The sequence below is a fragment of the Dreissena polymorpha genome, chromosome 10, assembly GCF_020536995.1.
Source record: "Dreissena polymorpha isolate Duluth1 chromosome 10, UMN_Dpol_1.0, whole genome shotgun sequence".
Lineage (NCBI taxonomy): Eukaryota > Metazoa > Mollusca > Bivalvia > Myida > Dreissenidae > Dreissena > Dreissena polymorpha.
The window spans coordinates 51,318,387-51,337,902 of record NC_068364.1 but is presented as its reverse complement, the minus strand read 5'-3'; the positions used below and the strand labels follow the sequence as shown (position 1 = coordinate 51,337,902).

At 41.7% G+C, this 19,516-nt stretch overlaps 1 protein-coding gene across 5 annotated transcripts in view; it reads left to right on the top strand.

Annotated features, from left to right (window-relative positions):
• Nucleotides 1–3,300, top strand: part of LOC127848227 (polycystin-2-like) — a 49,046-nt gene extending 45,746 nt beyond the window's left edge. For all 5 annotated transcript variants that reach the window (XM_052380554.1, XM_052380552.1, XM_052380556.1 and 2 more), the window contains one exon: nucleotides 591–3,300. Coding sequence is in view for 3 of the 5 variants with exons in the window: in XM_052380552.1 (XP_052236512.1) it covers nucleotides 591–629 (39 nt within the window). In the remaining 2 variants the exon portion in view is untranslated. The remainder of the gene's footprint in view (nucleotides 1–590) is intronic.
• The last annotated feature ends 16,216 nt before the right edge of the window (nucleotides 3,301–19,516 follow it).

Sequence of the window (19,516 nt, the reverse complement as noted above, 5' to 3'; positions counted from 1 at the left end):
GTACCCCTCTACAGAAATGTGTTTTTCGTATATTTTAGAATTCAGTTTGCATGCTACATTACTTGTTACAATTTGAAGATTTCAATGAATCAAAATAGGTAGTGAGTTGGCTTGCAAAAAATTGTGGGACTGTTTTGTGTTTTAAATGCACTTCATCCAGAGTTACATATTTTAACTGATATTAATGCATGTGAAAATGCAATATATCACCTGTTTTGACTTTAACATTCTTGGTACATGGTTTTCTAACCTGTTTTAGTTAAAATGTTGACATTTAAGACTTGAATGTTTTATTGTGATTTTATTGTGTTTCCATTGTGACATGTATTTTCCAATATTCAACTGTTAGTTATTTATTAAAAGTAACATTTGTAACAAAATTGGCTTTACTTTATAATTATATATTATATTGTTACATATGTATAATTTACACAAATATGTCTAATTAATCGCTTTATATTAGAACCCACATCAAGATATTATTAATGCATTTCAACAGAGGCATTTAGTCGATTACATTTTATTGTACCTGTATGTACTTTTAATTGACTTAATTGCTCATATTTTACGTACAAATTTAATTGTTTCAGGATATTTTTGACAGTGGAGTTTTCACCAGCCATTGCTAAAACAAGAAGGAAAAACAACTCACTTCAAGACACCGAAATAAAGTGCAAACTATTTGAACTATCACAAAAACTTGGTACAGACTCTTCAACAAATACCTTCATTAACTTATCCAACAAACTTTAACTTTGAATTATAAACCATTCAGAAAAAGAATCATAGGAAATCTTCACAGTCATGCGGCTGATTTGAACGATGGACCGGGTACGTGAACATTCCTTGATGAGAACGTTTTTGTGTTGTGTTTTTCTTCTTTCCTTTATGAAATCGTAATTTTACCCAGCAACACTTTAATCTGTTTGAGTTAAGTCAGGATATTTCAGATGTATTGTGAATACATGTGATTTTTAAATGTAAACTAATGTGTAATTGCAATTAATCTGAATATTATTATTTTCCGACTATAGCCATTATTTGTGGTTTGAATTTGAGATTTTCAATATTCATTAAGAATCAATGGCAAACCATTCGAACAAAAGGTTAACCTTTAAATATTTGAAAGTCAATTATGTAATAAATTGAATTTTACCTACCATTCTATGAAAACTAATTTTTCTACAGGATATTTATGGTTAAAAACTTTCATGTTAATAGGTTTTATAATCAAGAACAGAATTATTGTTTTCAAAAGTCTAGCACATTATGTAAAATTTCTTTTTTTCCTTTTGATAGTTGATGTGTTTTAACACGAGTCTAGTAGCTGAATATTCTGTTGCTGGGTAACTTCTGTAGATGTCCCGATGTTGTGCTAGTCAAGCCTTTTGTGATTGTGATATATAACCCTGTCCCTGCAAGTGCATCTCAAACACTGAACCTGCTTATTGCAAACGCTGGTACAGAGTTTTCTTGAGGTCAAACTACCCAAATTCAAACCGTTTTGTGTAATATCTAAATCCCTTTTTGTTTCGAGAAACTTGAAAAAAATATTGAAAAAGTGATTATTATAGGTATTCAAGGCAAAACATAGAACAAGATCGATGAATATTAAAAACATTCAAGATAAAAGTAATGCATTAAAAGATCAAGTCACCGCAACTGCAAATTGATAATTACTATTTAAAATTTCAAAAGTATAATATCTTGATCAGACCACAAGTTTTGGAACTGATGACCTGACCACTGTGGCTCACATCTGTGATGAAAACTGCTTTCTGCAGGTCAAGAATAAATAACACAATAGTTGCTGTTCTCATGTTTCCGTCCATATTTTAGTATTGTTATTGTTTGTTAATGTTGTATTATTGAAATCCTAATTTAGTGCTGCATTTTACTGAATTTTGTGACCAAAGCATGACAACCCGTCCATAAGTACTTTTTTGTTACTATATTTGTTCCTACATTGTTTTAATATTTTATTTTATGCTGTTTATTTGACTACATTTGTAAAAATGCCAGGTACTTAACAGATGTATATATTTTTTATTAAAGCCAATATCAGGTTACCGTCCAAAGATGTTTATATTTTTAACATTTTTAATTATATGTACACTTTTTATTGTATTTATGGTAGAGTTTCAGTTGTGGACAGGATTATTTATGACATTTTTGTCTTGCTTTTTTTTCTGTTTAGAAAAAGGAACGAAAACTGAACTTAGTATAAAATGTAAAAATCATTAACAGATATAACTTTACACATATTAATATCTATTTTCACCAGCTGTTAACAAACAACTCCTAATATTGGGAAGCTGAATACATGTTAATAAATTAATAACTTTCAGATTTTATTTGAATTTATGGTGTTAACCAAGGAAGGCATGTTTTAAGTTGATGATTACCACTCACAAGACACATTTTACCATGCCTTCCAAAGCCTTTTCACTAATATTGTACCAGAGTGGTATGGAAAAAACATAAGCAGAACTGTTTTAAAGTGGTTTTCTGTTAAGATTTTAAACTAATAAAACATCTGAATGGAAAGTAGAATAATGATTTTAAAGAGTACAGAGCATTTGACTCCAAACACAGTTTTGCAAAGAAAAAATATCAAGTATGTATATAAAATTGCCTTTTGTCAGACCATTTCAATCAGTAAAAACTGTATAATTTAAGAAATAATATCAAAATGTTTACATATTACATTTACTTGAATTGAAGCACACAATTTTTGGTCTTTGACTACAAATTTCCAACTTCTCTATTCATCCAGAGTTGGCAAGCCACTCACAAACATATACATGTATTCTTTTAACATTTTATGATAGAATTTGCCTGCTGTTAATAACTTTGTACACTGCTGATGTATAGTTTACTAATGTTTCCGAACAAATGTATATTTTACGTATGTTACATAGTTTTTGCTCTTTTTATAATAGAAGTGTTATACATATTTTCACTTGCAAAGAGATTGTTTATATCAGCTGGACTGTGAAATGTGATTGTGTTTTCAACTGCTGAGTTATACGTGAGAGATTTTCACAAGATATTCTAAAGCAGTTCTAAATGCCAAATCTACCGTAAAATGTTGATAGTTCAATGTTTGGTGGTGCACCAAAGAAGTTGAATTACGTCGTTAATGAATATTTAAGCATGTTATTTTTGGACTCAATACACAAGTATGTACTTCTTTTCGTGAAAACATCATACTTTATTTGATTTTGAACGATTAATTGTGAAAAAATTATGATGAATAAACAATTTCTTGCAAACTTAAATAAAAGCTTTAAAATCTCATCTGGTCTTTTTTTTATATGTCTTTGCTTGAAGTGGGAGCAAATTTTGTGTATTGACTAATGGAAAGGTATTTTATTTAGTTGAGTTCTTACCAGACTTGTTACAGTTGGTGTAGTATCATATCTTTAAAAAATCTGTTATGAAATAATTGAAACCAGAACTAGGAAAGCTATGCTTCTTTGCCCTGTAATTCTATTCAAAAATCAGAGATGAGATTTGCTGTTTGTGATAATTTCACAAGAGTTTAAAAGGTGCACTACTGGCTCCACATTCCCGAAGCTACAGGGATTTAACCATTTTACAAACAACTAAATGAATTAAAAAAGCTACTGGAAATAAAGCTCTTCAAAATATGCCATATGCAGATATTTTGCTTGATTATGTATACAACTTGGCATATGTATCAAAGTTTAAAATTCAGATGGAACATTATAGAGCTTACTGCACTGAACTCAGAAAAAGAGAGCCCTATCACAACCCATACAATTTTTTCTTGAATTATGTCAATCTAAGAAATGAGCCTGGCAGCTTTAAAATAACAAAAATCTGCACATTTGCAGATGATTCTCATACCTGAAACATTACTTGAATGGGTTCAACTTGACCTAATTGTGTTCAAGTTGATTGTACCAATTTCATTTCTTTCAATTTAACAAAAGAAGCTTGCTTTTAACCAGGGAATTGAAGATGACTTGAAAGAGTTTCTGGAATATGGGCAGTTACGTTTGCATATGACTTGGAACTGTATTAATGGTTCTTGTGTATCACTGCAGTACACAAATAGCTTGTTTCAACCCATGGGTATCCAATTTAATATATTCAATGTCACAACCTGCATATTTGCTACTATATGAAGTAAGCACAAGTCACCAACTGCAGAGTTATATGCTACTTTATGAGGTTAGCATATGTCACAGACTTCAGTTATGTGCTTCTATATGAAGTTAGCATGTCACCAACTGCATATCTACTATATGAAGTAAGCATAAGTCACCAACTGCAGAGTTATATGCTACTTTATGCAGTTAGCATTTGTCACAGACTTAAGTTATGTGCTTATATATGAAGTTAGCATGTCGCTAACTGCATATTTGCTACTATATGAAGTAAGCATAAGTCATCAACTGCAGAGTTATATGATACTTTATGAAGTTAGCATATGTCACCGACTTCAGTCATGTGCTTCAATATGAAGTTAGCATGTCACCAACTGCAGATTTATATGCTTCTATATGAGTGAAGCATATTGTCACCAACTGCAGTAAAGTGCTTCTATAGGAAGTTAGCATATGTCATCAGCTGCAGTTTAGTGCTTCTATATTAAGTTAGCATATGTCACCAACTGCAGATTTATATGCTTCTCTATGAAATAAGCATGTCACCAACTGCAGAAACGGCTTCTATATGAAGTTAGCATATGTCACCAGCTGCAGTTAAGTGCTTCTATATGAAGTTAGCATATGTCACCAACTGCAGAGTTATATGCTTCTATATAAAGTTAGCATATGTCACCAGCTGCAGTTAAGTGCTTCTATATGAAGTTAGCATATGTCACCAACTGCAGAGTTATCTGATACTAAAACCAGTTAGAATATATCACCATATGCAGAGAAAAACGATACTGCCTAAAATTAGAATATGTCAAAAACTGCAGAGTTATCTGATGCTATAATACGTTAGAATATATCACAAAATGCAGAGAAAAACGATACTGTCTAAAATTAGAATATGTCAACAACTGCAGAGTCATCTGATACTGTAACAAGTTAGAATATATCTCCAACTGTAGAATTATACATGAAGTTAGAATGTGTCGTCAGCATTATACTCCTGCAATTATTTTATTGTCACATAGACAGGTGCTTGTTTCATGAGTGCTGCGTTCAAGCAATACTGATGGTGATATTTACATTTTTCAATTGGTTTTGTTGAAGTGGAAATTTCATCGTTTTAAATGTAATTTAAAAAAAGTTATAAAAGCAACCAAACGATTGGCAGTGGTAATTGCAATTATTTTTTAATGCATACATATTTGTGTTTTAATTTATTTTGCAAATATAATTTTTAACATGCATACTATTATACCATCTGTAAACAAGAGGCCAATGAGGGCCTGAATCGCTCTACTGGTATAAACACTGTGCAAGTTTGGAAAGAATAAGATGGAAACTGTGTACTTAATCGCGCAAACAAGGAGAATTTTCTCAAATTCAAGGAGAGATTATAGTGTACTTATTTCTTCGATACTGCTCATATTTAATAGGGTTCAAGTCCTCATTGATATAAAGATACTGTGCAAATTTGGAAATAATCGGAAGAAAACTGCGGAATTTTTTGCGTAAACAAGCGGGATTTCAAAATTTTCTCATATTCAAGAGGAAGTAATTCTGGACTTATTGCTTCGATATTGCTCTTTTTAAAAACGGGATTGAGTCCTCATTGATACAAAGACACTGTGCAATTTTGCCAAGAATTGGATGAAAATTATGGACTTTATCACATAAAAAAACTGAATTTTCATTTTTGTTCTCAAATTCAAGGGGAGATAATTCTGGACTTATAACTCCGATATTGCTCATTTTCAATAGGATTTGACTCATCATTCAGATAAAGACACTGTGCAAGTTGGGAAATGATTGGATGAAAACTGTGGACTTAATTGCTCTTGGTACCGTCGTAGACTGTCTAGGAGTGTCTAGCGCCGTCGTAGACGGTCTATGAGTGTCTGGCACTTTCTGAGACTGTCTGGGAGACCTCTTGGCATCGTCTGGGAGTCTCTGGCACCTTCTGCGACTGTCTGGGAGACCTCTTGGCACCGTCTGGGAGTGTCTGGCACCTTCTGAGACTGTCTGGGAGACCTCTCGGTACCGTCTAGGAGTGTCTGGCACCTTCTGAGACGGTCTGGGAGACCTCATGGTACCGTCGTTGACTGTCTAGGAGTGTCTAGCACCGTCGTATACGGTCTATGAGTGTCTGGCACCTTCTAAGACTGTCTTAGAGACCTCTTGGCACCGTCTGGGAGTGTCTGGCACCTTCTGAGACTGTCTGGGAGACTACTTGGTACCGTCGTAGACTGTCTAGGAGTGTCTAGCACCGTCGTAGACGGTCTAAGAGTGTCTGGCACCTTCTGAGACTGTCTGGGAGACCTCTTGGCACCGTCTGGGAGTGTCTGGAACCTTCTGAGACGGTCTGTGAGACCTCTTGGTACCGTCTTAGTCTGTCTAGATGTGTCTAGCACCGTCGTAGACGGTCAAGTAGTGTCTGGCACCTTCTGAGACTGTCTGGGAGACCTCTTGGCACCGTCTGGGAGTGTCTTGCACCTTCTGAGACTGTCTGTGAGACCTCTTGGTACCGTCTTAGTCTGTCTAGGAGTGTCTAGCACCGTCGTAGACGGTCTAGTAGTGTCTGGCACCTTCTGAGACTGTCTGGGAGACCTCTTGGCACCGTCTGGGAGTGTCTGGCACCTTCTGAGACTGTCTAACTAAGAGACCTCTTGGCACCGTCTGGGAGTGTCTGGCAACTTCTGAGACTGTCTAGGAGACCTCTTGGCACCGTCTGAGAGTGTCTGGCACCTTCTGAGACATTCTGGGAGACCTCTTGGTACCGTCGTTGTCTGTCTAGGAGTGTCTAGCACCGTCGTAGACGGTCTAGGAGTGTCTGGCACATTCTAAGACTGTCTGTGAGACCTCTTGGCAACGTCTGGAAGTGTCTGGCACCTTCTGAGACTGTCTGGGAGACTTCTTGGTAGCGTCGTAGACTGTCTAGGAGTGTCTAGCACCGTCGTAGACGGTCTAAGAGTGTCTGGCACCTTCTGAGACTGTCTGGGAGACCTCTTGGCACCGTCTGGGAGTGTCTGGCACCTTCTGAGACTGTCTGTGAGACCTCTTGGTACCGTCTTAGTTTGTCTAGGAGTGTCTAGCACCGTCGTAGACGGTCTAGTAGTGTCTGGCACCTTCTGAGACTGTCTGGGAGACCTCTGGGCACCGTCTGGGAGTGTCTGGCACCTTCTGAGACTGTCTGGGAGACCTCTTGGTACCGTCTTAGTCTGTCTAGGAGTGTCTAGCACCGTCGTAGACGGTCCAGTAGTGTCTGGCACCTTCTGAGACTGTCTGGGAGACCTCTTGGCACCGTCTGGGAGTGTCTGGCACCTTCTGAGACTGTCTAGGAGACCTCTTGGCACCGTCTGAGAGTGTCTGGCACCTTCTGAGACATTCTGGGAGACCTCTTGGTACCGTCGTTGTCTGTCTAGGAGTGTCAAGCACCGTCGTAGACGGTCTAGTAGTGTCTGGCACCTTCTGAGACTGTCTGGGAGACGTCTTGGCACCGTCTTGGATTGTCTGGCACCTTCTGAGACTGTCTGGGAGACCTCTTGGTACCGTCGCAGACTGTCTAGGAGTGTTTAGCACCGCCGTAGACGGTCTAGGAGTGTCTGGCACCTTCTGAGACTGTTTGGGAGACCTCTTGGCACCGTCTGGGAGTGTCTGGCAACTTCTGAGACTGTCTGGAAGACCTCTTGGCACCGTCTGGGAGTGTCTGGCACCTTCTGAGACTGTCTGGGAGACTTCTTGGTAGCGTCGTAGACTGTCTAGGAGTGTCTAGCACCGTCGTAGACGGTCTAAGAGTGTCTGGCACCTTCTGAGACTGTCTGGGAGACCTCTTGGCACCGTCTGGGAGTGTCTGGCACCTTCTGAGACTGTCTGTGAGACCTCTTGGTACCGTCTTAGTCTGTCTAGGAGTGTCTAGCACCGTCGTAGACGGTCTAGTAGTGTCTGTCACCTTCTGAGACTGTCTGGCAGACCTCTGGGCACCGTCTGGGAGTGTCTGGCACCTTCTGAGACTGTCTGGGAGACTTCTTGGTACCGTCTTAGTCTGTCTAGGAGTGTCTAGCACCGTCGTAGACGGTCTAGTAGTGTCTGGCACCTTCTGAGACTGTCTGGGAGACCTCTTGGCACCGTCTGGGAGTGTCTGGCACCTTCTGAGACTGTCTAACTAAGAGACCATTTGGCACCGTCTGGGAGTGTCTGGCACCTTCTGAGACTGTCTAGGAGACCTCTTGGCACCGTCTGAGAGTGTCTGGCACCTTCTGAGACATTCTGGGAGACCTCTTGGTACCGTCGTTGTCTGTCTAGGAGTGTCTAGCACCGTCGTAGACGGTCTAGTAGTGTCTGGCACCTTCTGAGACTGTCTGGGACACGTCTTGGCACCGTCTTGGATTGTCTGGCACCTTCTGAGACTGTCTGGGAGACCTCTTGGTACCGTCGCAGACTGTCTAGGAGTGTTTAGCACCGCCGTAGACGGTCTAGGAGTGTCTGGCACCTTCTGAGACTGTTTGGGAGACCTCTTGGCACCGTCTGGGAGTGTCTGGCACCTTCTGAGACTGTCTGGGAGACCTCTTGGTACCGTCGTAGACTGTTTAGGAGTTTCTAGCACCGTCGTAGACGGTAAAGGAGTGTCTGGCAGCTTCTGAAACTGTCTGGGAGACCTCTTTGCACCGTCTGGGAGTGTCTGGCACCTTCTGAGACTGTCTGGGAGACCTCTTGGCACCGTCTGGGAGTTTCTTGCACCTTCTGAGACTGTCTGGGAGACCTCTTGGTACCGTCGTAAACTGTCTAGGAGTGTCTAGCACCGTCGAAGACGGTCTAGGAGTGTCTGGTACCTTCTGAGACTGTCTGGGAGACCTCTTGGCACCGTCAGGGAGTGTCTGGCACCTTTTGAGTCTGTCTGGGAGACCTCTTGGCACCGTCTGGGAGTGTCTGGCACCTTCTGAGACTGTCTGGGAGACCTCTTGGTACCGTTGTAGACTGTTTAGGAGTGTCTAGCACCGTCGTAGACGGTCTAGGAGTGTCTGGCAGCTTCTGAGACTGTCTGGGAGACCTCTTGGCACCGTCTGGGAGTGTCTGGCACCTTCTGAGACTGTCTGTGAGACCTCTTGGCACCGTCTGGGAGTGTCTAGCACCTTCTGAGACTGTCTATGAAACGTCTTGGTACCGTCGTAGACTGTCTAGGAGTGTGTAGCACCGTCGTAGACGGTCTATGAGTGTCTGGCACCTTCTGAGACTGTCTGTGAGACATCTTGGCACCGTCTGGGAGTGTCTGGCACCTTCTGAGACTGTCTGGGAGACCTCTTGGTACCGTCCTTGTCTGTCTAGGAGTGTCTAGCACCGTCGTAGACGGTCTAGTAGTGTCTGGCATGTTCTGAGACTGTCTGGGAGACCTCTTGGCACCGTCTGGGAGTGTCTGGCACCTTCTGAGACTGTCTATCTAAGAGACCTCTTGGCACCGTCTGGGAGTATCTGGCACCTTCTGAAACTGTCTAGGAGACCTCTTGGCACCGTCTCCGAGTGTCTGGCACCTTCTGATACAGTCTGGGAGACCTCTTGGCACCGTCTGGAAATGTCTGGCACCTTCTGAGACTGTCATGGAGACCTCTTGGAACCGAAGCAGACTGTCTAGGAGTGTCTAGCACCGTCGTAGACGGTCTAGGAGTGTCTGACACCTTTTTGAGACTGTCTGGGAGACCTCTTGGCACCGTCTGAAACTGTCTGGCTCATTCTGAAACAGTCTGGGAGACCTCTTGGCACCGTCTAGGAGTATCTGGCACCGTCTGAGACTGTCTGGGAGACCTCTTGGCACCGTCTGGGAGTGTCTGGCACCTTCTGAGACTGTCTGGGAGACCTCTTGGTACCGTCGAAGACTGTTTAGAAGTGTCTAGCACCGTCGTAGACGGAATAGGAGGGTCTGGCACCTTCTGAGACTGTCTGAGAGACCTCTTGACACCGTCTGGGAATGTCTGGCACCTTCTGAGACTGTCTGAGAGACCTCTTGGTACCGAAGTAGACTGTCTAGTAGTGTCTAGCACCGTCGTAGACGGTATAGGAGTGTCTGACACCTTTTTGAGACTGTCTGGGAGACCTCTTGGCACCGTCTGAAAGTGTCTGGCACATTCTGAAACAGTCTGGGAGACCTCTTGGCACCGACTAGGAGTGTCTGGCACCTTCTGAGACTGTCTGGGAGACCTCTTGGCACCGTCTGGGAGTGTCTGGCACCTTCTGATACTGTCTGGGAGACCTCTTGGTACCGTCGTAGACTGTCTAGGAGTGTCTAGCACCGTCGTAAACGGTCAAGGAGTGTCTGGCACCTTCTGAGACTGTCTGGGAGACCTCTTGGCATCGTCTGGGAGTGTCTGGCACCTTCTGAGACTGTCTGGGAGACCTCTTTGCACCGTCTGGGTGTGTCTAGCACCTTCTGAGACTGTCTCGGAGACCTCTTGGTACCGTCGTAGACTGTCTAGGAGTGTCTAGCACCGTCGTAGACGGACTAGGAGTGTATGTCACCTTCTAAGACTGTTTGGGAGTCCTTTTGGCACCGTCTGGGAATTTCTGACACCTTCTAAGACTGTCTGGGAGACCTCTTGGTACCGTCTGGGAGTGTCTGGCACCTTCTGAGACTTTCTGGGAGACCCCTTGGTACCGTCGTACACTGTCTAGGAGTGTCTAGAAAAGTCGTAGACGGTCGAGGAGTGTCTGGCACCTTCTGAGACTGTCTGGGAGACCTCTTGGTACCGTCGTAGACTGTTTAGGAGTGTCTAGCACCGTCGTAGACGGTCTAAGAGTGTCTGGCACCTTCTGTGACTGTCTGGGAGACCTCTTGGCACCGTCTGGGAGTGTCTGGCACCTTCTGAGACTTTCTGGAAGAACTCTTTGCACCCTCTGGGAGTGTCTGGCACCTTCTGAGACTGTCTAGGAGACCTCTTGGCACCGTCTGGGAGTGTCTGGCACCTTCTGAGAGACCTCTTGGCACCGTCGTAGACTGTCTAGGAGTGTCTAGCACCGTCGTAGACTGTCTAGGAGTGTCTGGCACCTTCTGAGACTGTCTGGGAGACCTCTTGGCACCGTCTGGGAGTGTCTTGCTCCTTCTGAGACTGTCTGGAAGACCTCTTGGCACCGTCTGGGAGTGTCTGTCACCTTCTGAGACTGTCTGGGAGACCTCTTAGTACCGTCGTAGACTGTTTTGTAGTGTCTAGCACCGTCGTAGACGGTCTAAAAGTGTCTGGTATCTTCTGAGACTGTCTGGGAGACCTCTTGGCACCGTCTGGGAGTGTCTGGCACCTTCTGAGACTATTTGGGAGACCTCTTGGTACCGTCGTAGACTGTCTAGGAGTGTCTAGCACCGTCGTAGACGGTCTAAGTGTGTCTTGCACCTTCTGAGACTGTCTGGGAGACCTCTTGGCACCGTCTGTGAGTGTCTGGCACCTTCTGAGACTGTCTGGGAGACCTCCTGGCACCGTCTGGGAGTGTCTGGCACCTTCTGAGACTGTTTGGGAGACCTCTTGGTACCCTCGTAGACTGTCTAGGAGTGTGTAGCACCGTCGTAGACGGTCTAGGAGTGTCTGGCACCTTCTGAGACTGTTTGGGAGACCTCTTGGCACCGTCTGGGAGTGTCTGGCACATTCTGAGACTGTCTGGGAGACCTCTTGGCACCGTCTGGGAGTGTCTGGCACCTTCTGAGACTGTCTGGGAGACCTCTTGGTACTGTCGTAGACTGTCTAGGAGTGTCTAGCACCGTCGTAGACGGTCTATGAGTGTCTGGCACGTTCTGAGACTGTCTGGGAGACCTCTTGGCACCGTCTGGGAGTGTCTGACACCTTCTGTGACTGTCTGGGAGACCTTTTGGTACCGTCGTAGACTGTCTAGGAGTGTCTAGCACAGTCGTAGACGGTCTAGGAGTTTCTGGCACCTTCTGAGACTGTCTGGGAGACCTCTTGGCACCATCTGGGAGTGTCTGGCACCTTCTGAGACTGTCTGGGAGACCTTTTGGTACCGTCGTAGACTGTCTAGGAGTGTCTAGCACCGTCGTAGACTAAGAGCCAAGAGGTCTCCCAGACAGTCTTCGACGTTGCTAGACACTCCCAGACAGTCTATGACGGTGCCAAGAGGTCTCCCAGAGAGTCTTCGACGTTGCAAGACACTCCCAGACAGTCTTCGACGGTGCCAAGAGGTCTCATAGACAGTCTGAGACGGTGCCAGACACTCCCAGACGGTGCTAGACACTCGCAGACAGTCTACGACGGTGCAAAGAGGTCTCCCCGACAGTCTTTCACGTTGCTAGACACTCCCAGACAGTCTACGACGGTGCCAATAGGTCTCCCAGACAGTCTTCGACGTTGCTAGACACTCCCAGACAGTCTACGACGGTGCCAAGAGGTCTGCCAGACAGTCTCAGACGGTGCCAGGCACTCCCAGACGGTGCCAGACACTCGCAGACAGTCTACGACGGTGCCAAGAGGTCTCTCAGAAAGTCTTCGACGTTGCTTGACACTCCCAGACAGTCTACGACGGTGCCAAGAGGTCTCCCAGACAGTCCTCTACGCTGCTAGACACTCCCAGACAGTCTACGACGGTGCTAGACACTCCCAAACAGTCTACGACGGTGCCAAAGGGTCTCCCAGACAGTCTTCCACGTTGCTAGATACTCCCAAACAGTCTACGACGGTGCCAAGAGGTCTCCCAGACAGTCTCAAACGGTTCCAGACACTCCCAGATTGTGCCAGTCACTCGCAGACAGTCTACGACGTTGCCAAGAGGTCTCCCAGACAGTCTTCGACGTTGCTTTACACTTCCAGACAGTTTACAACGGTGCCAAGAGGTCTCCTAGACAGTCTTCGACGTTGCTAGACACTTCAAGACAGTCTACGACGGTGCCAAGAGGTCTCCCAGACAGTCTTCGACGTTGCTAGACACTCCCAGACAGTCTACGACGGTGCCAAGAGGTCTCGTAGACAGTCTTAGACGCTGCCAGACACTCCCAGACGGTGCCAGACAATCGTAGACAGTCTACGACGGTGCCAGGAGGTCTTTCCGACAGTCTTCGACGTTGCTAGACACTCCCAGACAGTCTTCGACGGTGCCAAGAGGTCCGCCAGACAGTCTCAGACGGTGCCAGACACTCCCTGACGGTTCCAGACACTCGCAGACAGTCTACGACGGTGCCAAGAGGTCTCCCAGACAGTCTTCGACGTTGCTAGACACTCCCAGACAGTCTACGACGGTGCCAAGAGGTGTCCCAGACAGTCTCAGACGGTGCCAGATAATCCCAGACGGGGCCAGACACTCGCAGACAGTCTACGACGGGGCCAAGAGGTCTCTCAGACAGTTTTCGACGTTTCTAGACACTCCCAGACAGTCTACGACGGTGCCAAGAGGTCGACCAAACAGTCCTCGACGTTGTTAGACACTCCCAGTCAGTCTACGACGGTGCCAAGAGGTCTGCCAGACAGTCTCAGGCGGTGCCAGTCACTCTCAGACGGTGCCAGACACTCACAGACAGTCTACGACGATGCCAAGAGGTCTCCCAGACAGTATTCGACGCTACCAAGAGGTCTCTCAGACAGTCTCCGACGGTACCAGTCACTCCCAGAAAGTGGACGACGGTGCTAGATACTCTCAGACAGTCTACGACGGTGTCAAGAGGTCTCCAAAACAGAAGAAAAACTGGAGAACCCGAGGAACCCTTACCAGTTCGTCATTGCGAACACCATGAGCCACTAATAAAGCTCCGTATTTGGTCACTTGGTTTATTTTCCTTATAAACAATTGAAAATATCTCCTTTGACTTTTATTTTATAAGAGAACTAACCATTTTGTTAGTTGTCATCGAACATGGGCCCTGCTCCACATAAGCTTTATCAGAAATCGACGAATTGTATACGCCTCTGTAGTACTTAACGTATTTTCCAAGTTAGTGACGAAAAATTTAGGAAATCAATTAGTTTTTGTTTTCACCATAAAGCGTAACACATAGGCTTTGGGTTTCGAATCCAGTCCGGTGACAAAATCACGTTCAACGTGGCGAGAATACTTTTCTTCAGACCAAAACCGCTTTCGGCCTCAACTTCACACTCATAATACAGAGCCTTTAAGGTTCATGTAGAGGCTTCATTTTGAAAAATGTGGGACCCCTAGCATTGAACTCAAATTTGACTAAAGGAAGAGTGCAACATTGAAAATGTATACATATATGCTTTAAAGGATGTTTTTCCTTCAAACTGCTACCAATTTTGTACATCAATGTATCATAACATCCACAAAATAAATCAAAATACAAAGCGATTTTAAAAATAAAATATACATTATTTTCAAAAATCTTAATCATGTTTATTCCACGTATTTCGGCGGAAAATTATATAACTGGTGATTAATATCGACATTGACGAGGGCAAGTTACGCTTAAATAGTAAAAAAAGTTTACATATCTAGAAATATCAAAACTCGAACACATGTCATTTCATCACCATGGGGGCATCCATTTTTAAATTAATAAAAAAGAAAGAAACATGCTAAAAACTCACTCATCGCCTAATTGACATTCCATACGGTTGACGATGACAAATGCATTGGATTGTAATCTTTCCGTTGATGTTTGCAAACTGCACGATCAGACCTCATTAACACTCAAAAGAATAACTATGTAAGAAGCATTTCACCAATATTTACAATCGTTGTCGAATCACTGTACTTATATTATTGCGCATAAAATAGTACGCTTACATACTGACAGAAAGATCGATACGTAACTCCGTTCAATTCATCACGGTATACTATTCTATTGATAATATATAATAATACATCGCTTTAACAATCTAAAAGTAGAAATAATTCTTTTAAACGGAGTTTTTAATAACGAAAGTGAAAACAACGGAAGTTGGATGGATATTCTGTGAGATGCACTTCGGCTCCAGAAAAACAATACAAATAAACTAAAAAAGACGTTTGTGGGACAATTTTCAGCTGGAAAATATTTGAAATAGTGTAAGTGATGATATCTCTACGTGGCCATTTCTGTTATTTAGTGCGATCTCTTGCTGAGTAATGTTAATAGTTGTTTAACTAGTTGCCACCCAACTGTCAGAATAAGTATGTGTTTTCTCAGGTATGTGTATACACATACCCGGTTGTCTCACCACTGCACGTGGTTTCGACCGATTTGTTTTGCACGTTTTTCTACGGAGCATATCGATGGTCACGCTTTCAAGATGGGTAGAAGGAATCGAAATAAAAAATCAATCGGTTTGCCAATTTCTTTATATTCCTTTACAATTTTATATGTCGTCTGCAATCTATTTCAATTTGAGATGGCTTAAAATTTGCAATTTGGTTGAGAGGTAAATAACAAAAAAAAGGCAGTTGAATAAAAACTCATTTGTTGTTTTATGACAATAATTTTCTGTGAAATGTTGCTAACTTGACCGTGTATATGTATATAGCTTTGTATTTATTCAACTTAAGGTAGTGCATATCCTTCCTAACTTTAGATTGAGATTTTGTAAATTAGTGTAAAAAATGTATTGGTTTTAAACCAAAATATGAATAAAGCACACAAATATAGAATGTCAAAAATGTGTTTATGTTCTTTTATCCGTCTTAAGCTTTAAAATGATATAAAGTTTGACCATATTCTACCACATTGAATGAAGATAAACCAAAGCGAAGTTTTAATGAATTTTATCCCCCCCCCCATGATCCTTCAACGAAGAAAATATGTAAGTGGTATTTTACCGTAAATTAGCATGAATGACCACATACGCGCATGCGCAATCGGTGGTCTTCCATACGCGGAATCCCACAGGGATACCCCATGGCTGCGTCCCGGTTTCGTGTCTCCTATACACTTCGCCCCTTCGTCATGGTTTACAGTCAACTCGTACCTGGTCAACTCGTATACGTAGTTTGGTCAACTCGCATGGTAGTCAATTTGTACCGTATTGATTTGTTAATGAGTTCTAGTTCTAGTTTATATATGCATACACTTAAATATGGAACATATTTAGAGTTTAGAACACCATTTTTTATGTCAAGCTCTTAAACCTTATACTGTCTGCTACAGTGTAAACAGGCAGTGGTTATCTTTACTAGCTGCAGTTGTCGTCCCTAGCGTAGTTAAAGCATACTGATTTGCAAAACTGCCTCTCTACTTTAGCGTGAGCTAACGCTCACACTAAAAACTAATATAATATCAAATGACACAGTGATGATACAAATGACAAAATATAGTATGATAATAATCGATTCCGGAACAAAGTCATCATATGAAAAAGAAAAAAAAAAGAAACACGAATAACAAAAATAAACAAAACATGCGTTTAACATTTTCGGTTAAATAAATATTTGGGATACAATAAAGCATGAAATACTGCGTTCATGTACCGTATTATGGATTATGAAAAGCCAATGATAAATAAAAGCTCGGAAATATGTCAAAATGTCAGCATTTACGGACTATTTAACAATTATCAATCTGATAAGTTCAGGAACATTTAACTGTAAGCAAAAATGTTTTCGCAATTTGATACTTATCTTGACTTTTTAAAAGAATACATCGTTATTTATATCTTGCATCGTTATGATACGAGATGCGGTATAATATACCCTATACAATTAAACACTTGAACATACGATCACGAATTCAAGAGAGAAATAAGTGATTAAGATACGTGATACCCGCGTAAGAGGAAAGCACATTTAGTTGCAGCAGTAAGCGCGAAAATAAACAACAAATAATGTAACAAAGAATAAAGAAAGCTTTGCACTTCTGCTACTACTACTACTACTACTACTATTTCTACTACTACTACTACTACTACTACTACTACTACTACTACTACTACTACTACTACTACAAGTTCTACAACTTCTACTACTACTACTACTACTACTACCACTACTACTACTACTACTACTACTACTACTACTACTACTACTACTACTACTATTATTACTACTATTATTACTACTACTACTACTACTACTACTACTACTACTACTACTACTACTACTACTACTACTACTACTACTACTACTACTACTACTTCTACTACTACTACTACTACTACTACTACTACTACTACTACTACTAGTACTACTACTACTACTACTACTTCTACTACTACTACTACTACTACTACTACTACTACTACTACTACTACTACTACTACTACTACTAGTACTACTACTACTACTACTACTACTACTACTACTACTACTACTACTACTACTACTACTACTACTACTACTACTACTACTACTACTACTACTACTACTACTACTACTACTACTACTACTACTACTACTAGACTACTACTACTACTACTACTTCTACTACTACTACTACTACTACTACTACTACTACTACTACTAGTACTAGTACTACTACTACTACTACTACTACTACTACTACTACTACTACTACTACTACTACTACTTCTACTACTACTACTACTACTACTACTACTACTACTACTACTACTACTACTACTACTACTACTACAAGTTCTACAACTTCTACTACTACTACCACTACTACTACTACTACTACTACTACTACTACTACTACTACTACTATTATTACTACTATTATTACTACTACTACTACTACTACTACTACTACTACTACTACTACTACTACTACTACTACTACAACTACTACTACTACTACTACTACTACTACTACTTCTACTACTACTACTACTACTACTACTACTACTACTACTACTACTACTAGTACTACTACTACTACTACTACTTCTACTACTACTACTACTACTACTACTACTACTACTACTACTACTACTACTACTACTACTACTACTACTACTACTACTACTACTACTACTACTACTACTACTACTACTACTACTACTACTACTACTACTACTACTACTACTACTACTACTACTACTACTACTACTACTACTAGTACTACTACTACTACTACTACTTCTACTACTACTACTACTACTACTACTACTACTACTACTACTAGTACTAGTACTACTACTACTACTACTACTACTACTACTAGTACTACTACTACTACTACTACTTCTACTACTACTACTACTACTACTACTACTACTACTACTACTAGTACTAGTAAGTACTAGTAGTAGTAGTAGTAGTAGTAGTAGTAGTAGTAGTAGTAGTAGAAGTAGTAGTAGTAGTAGTAGTAGTAGTACTAGTAGTAGTAGTAGTAGTAGTAGTAGTAGTAGTAGTAGTAGAAGTAGTAGTAACAGTAGTAGTAGTAGTAGTAGTAATAGTAGTATAACAATACTAATTATAATAATGTAATAAAGATAAAATAATAAATATAATAATAATATTGATGATAATACTCATAATAATGATAATTATAATTACAATATGTATATTCGCTATATCCATCTAAAGGAATATGAACAATCTTTAAGCATCTGATGTAGCATTGACCTTTACGCCAAAAAATGAACACGTGTGCCCATTTAGTTAAAGATCCTATCGTACGGACCCGCGGACCCGAGAGCGTTTCAAATAAGCCTTAGGCTTTCTATGCAATCGAGCTAAAGTAAATAGGTTTAAAGTTTAAACTAAAGATCCTAGCATATCCAATACGTATTATTTAAGCCGGGACACGCAATGTCCTTTCATAACAATATCCACTAGAGGAGTGACCACAGAGTTTATGTGTTGACTTATGAAATTGATCTATAATCGCGCGGTATTTCTATTTCACTTCTTGATATGACGAGCAGTTGTGCACATTGATTTTTAATCGCATCATGCATAACACATACGTAACGACTACCCAACTGACCAGCACACAGAAACTCTTACATATGTCTTCCAACCACTATAAGGGGGGGGGGAGTAAACATTTTGCACAAAGTTTGGAAGACAGTTCCAAGCATGTATTCATAAAAATATCAAACATTCAAGTAGCTCTGGCGTAGAGGATATGGTGTCCACCTAGCGACTGTGATGTCACGGGTTCGATCCCCGCTGAGGCAACGCTCTTTAGATCTCCCCCAAAGACACCAAGTGCTGGTTCTAGGCCCAGGAAACGGACTCGGGAGCGTTTCAAATAAGCCTTAGGCTTTCTATGTAATCGCGCTATAATAAATAGGTAAGTATCTCTGAATCAATGTCAGCATGGTCAGGAGGTCTAATCTTTGAACTAATATCGACTACGCAAAGGGATGAGGTGCGTGTGATCGGGTCTTGTAGCCCCCGGTGCACCCAAGCGCGACACTTGGGTCAACACTGGAATTTTATTTATAATATATCTTCTAAATTTGATAAAAGCGGAAAGTTTCGTCTCTTTATAGTCTGTGCGGACTGCACAGGCTAATCTGTGTTTGCACTTTACGAATATGAATTAAACCCAGTTTTCCTAGAGCCAGGGTTGT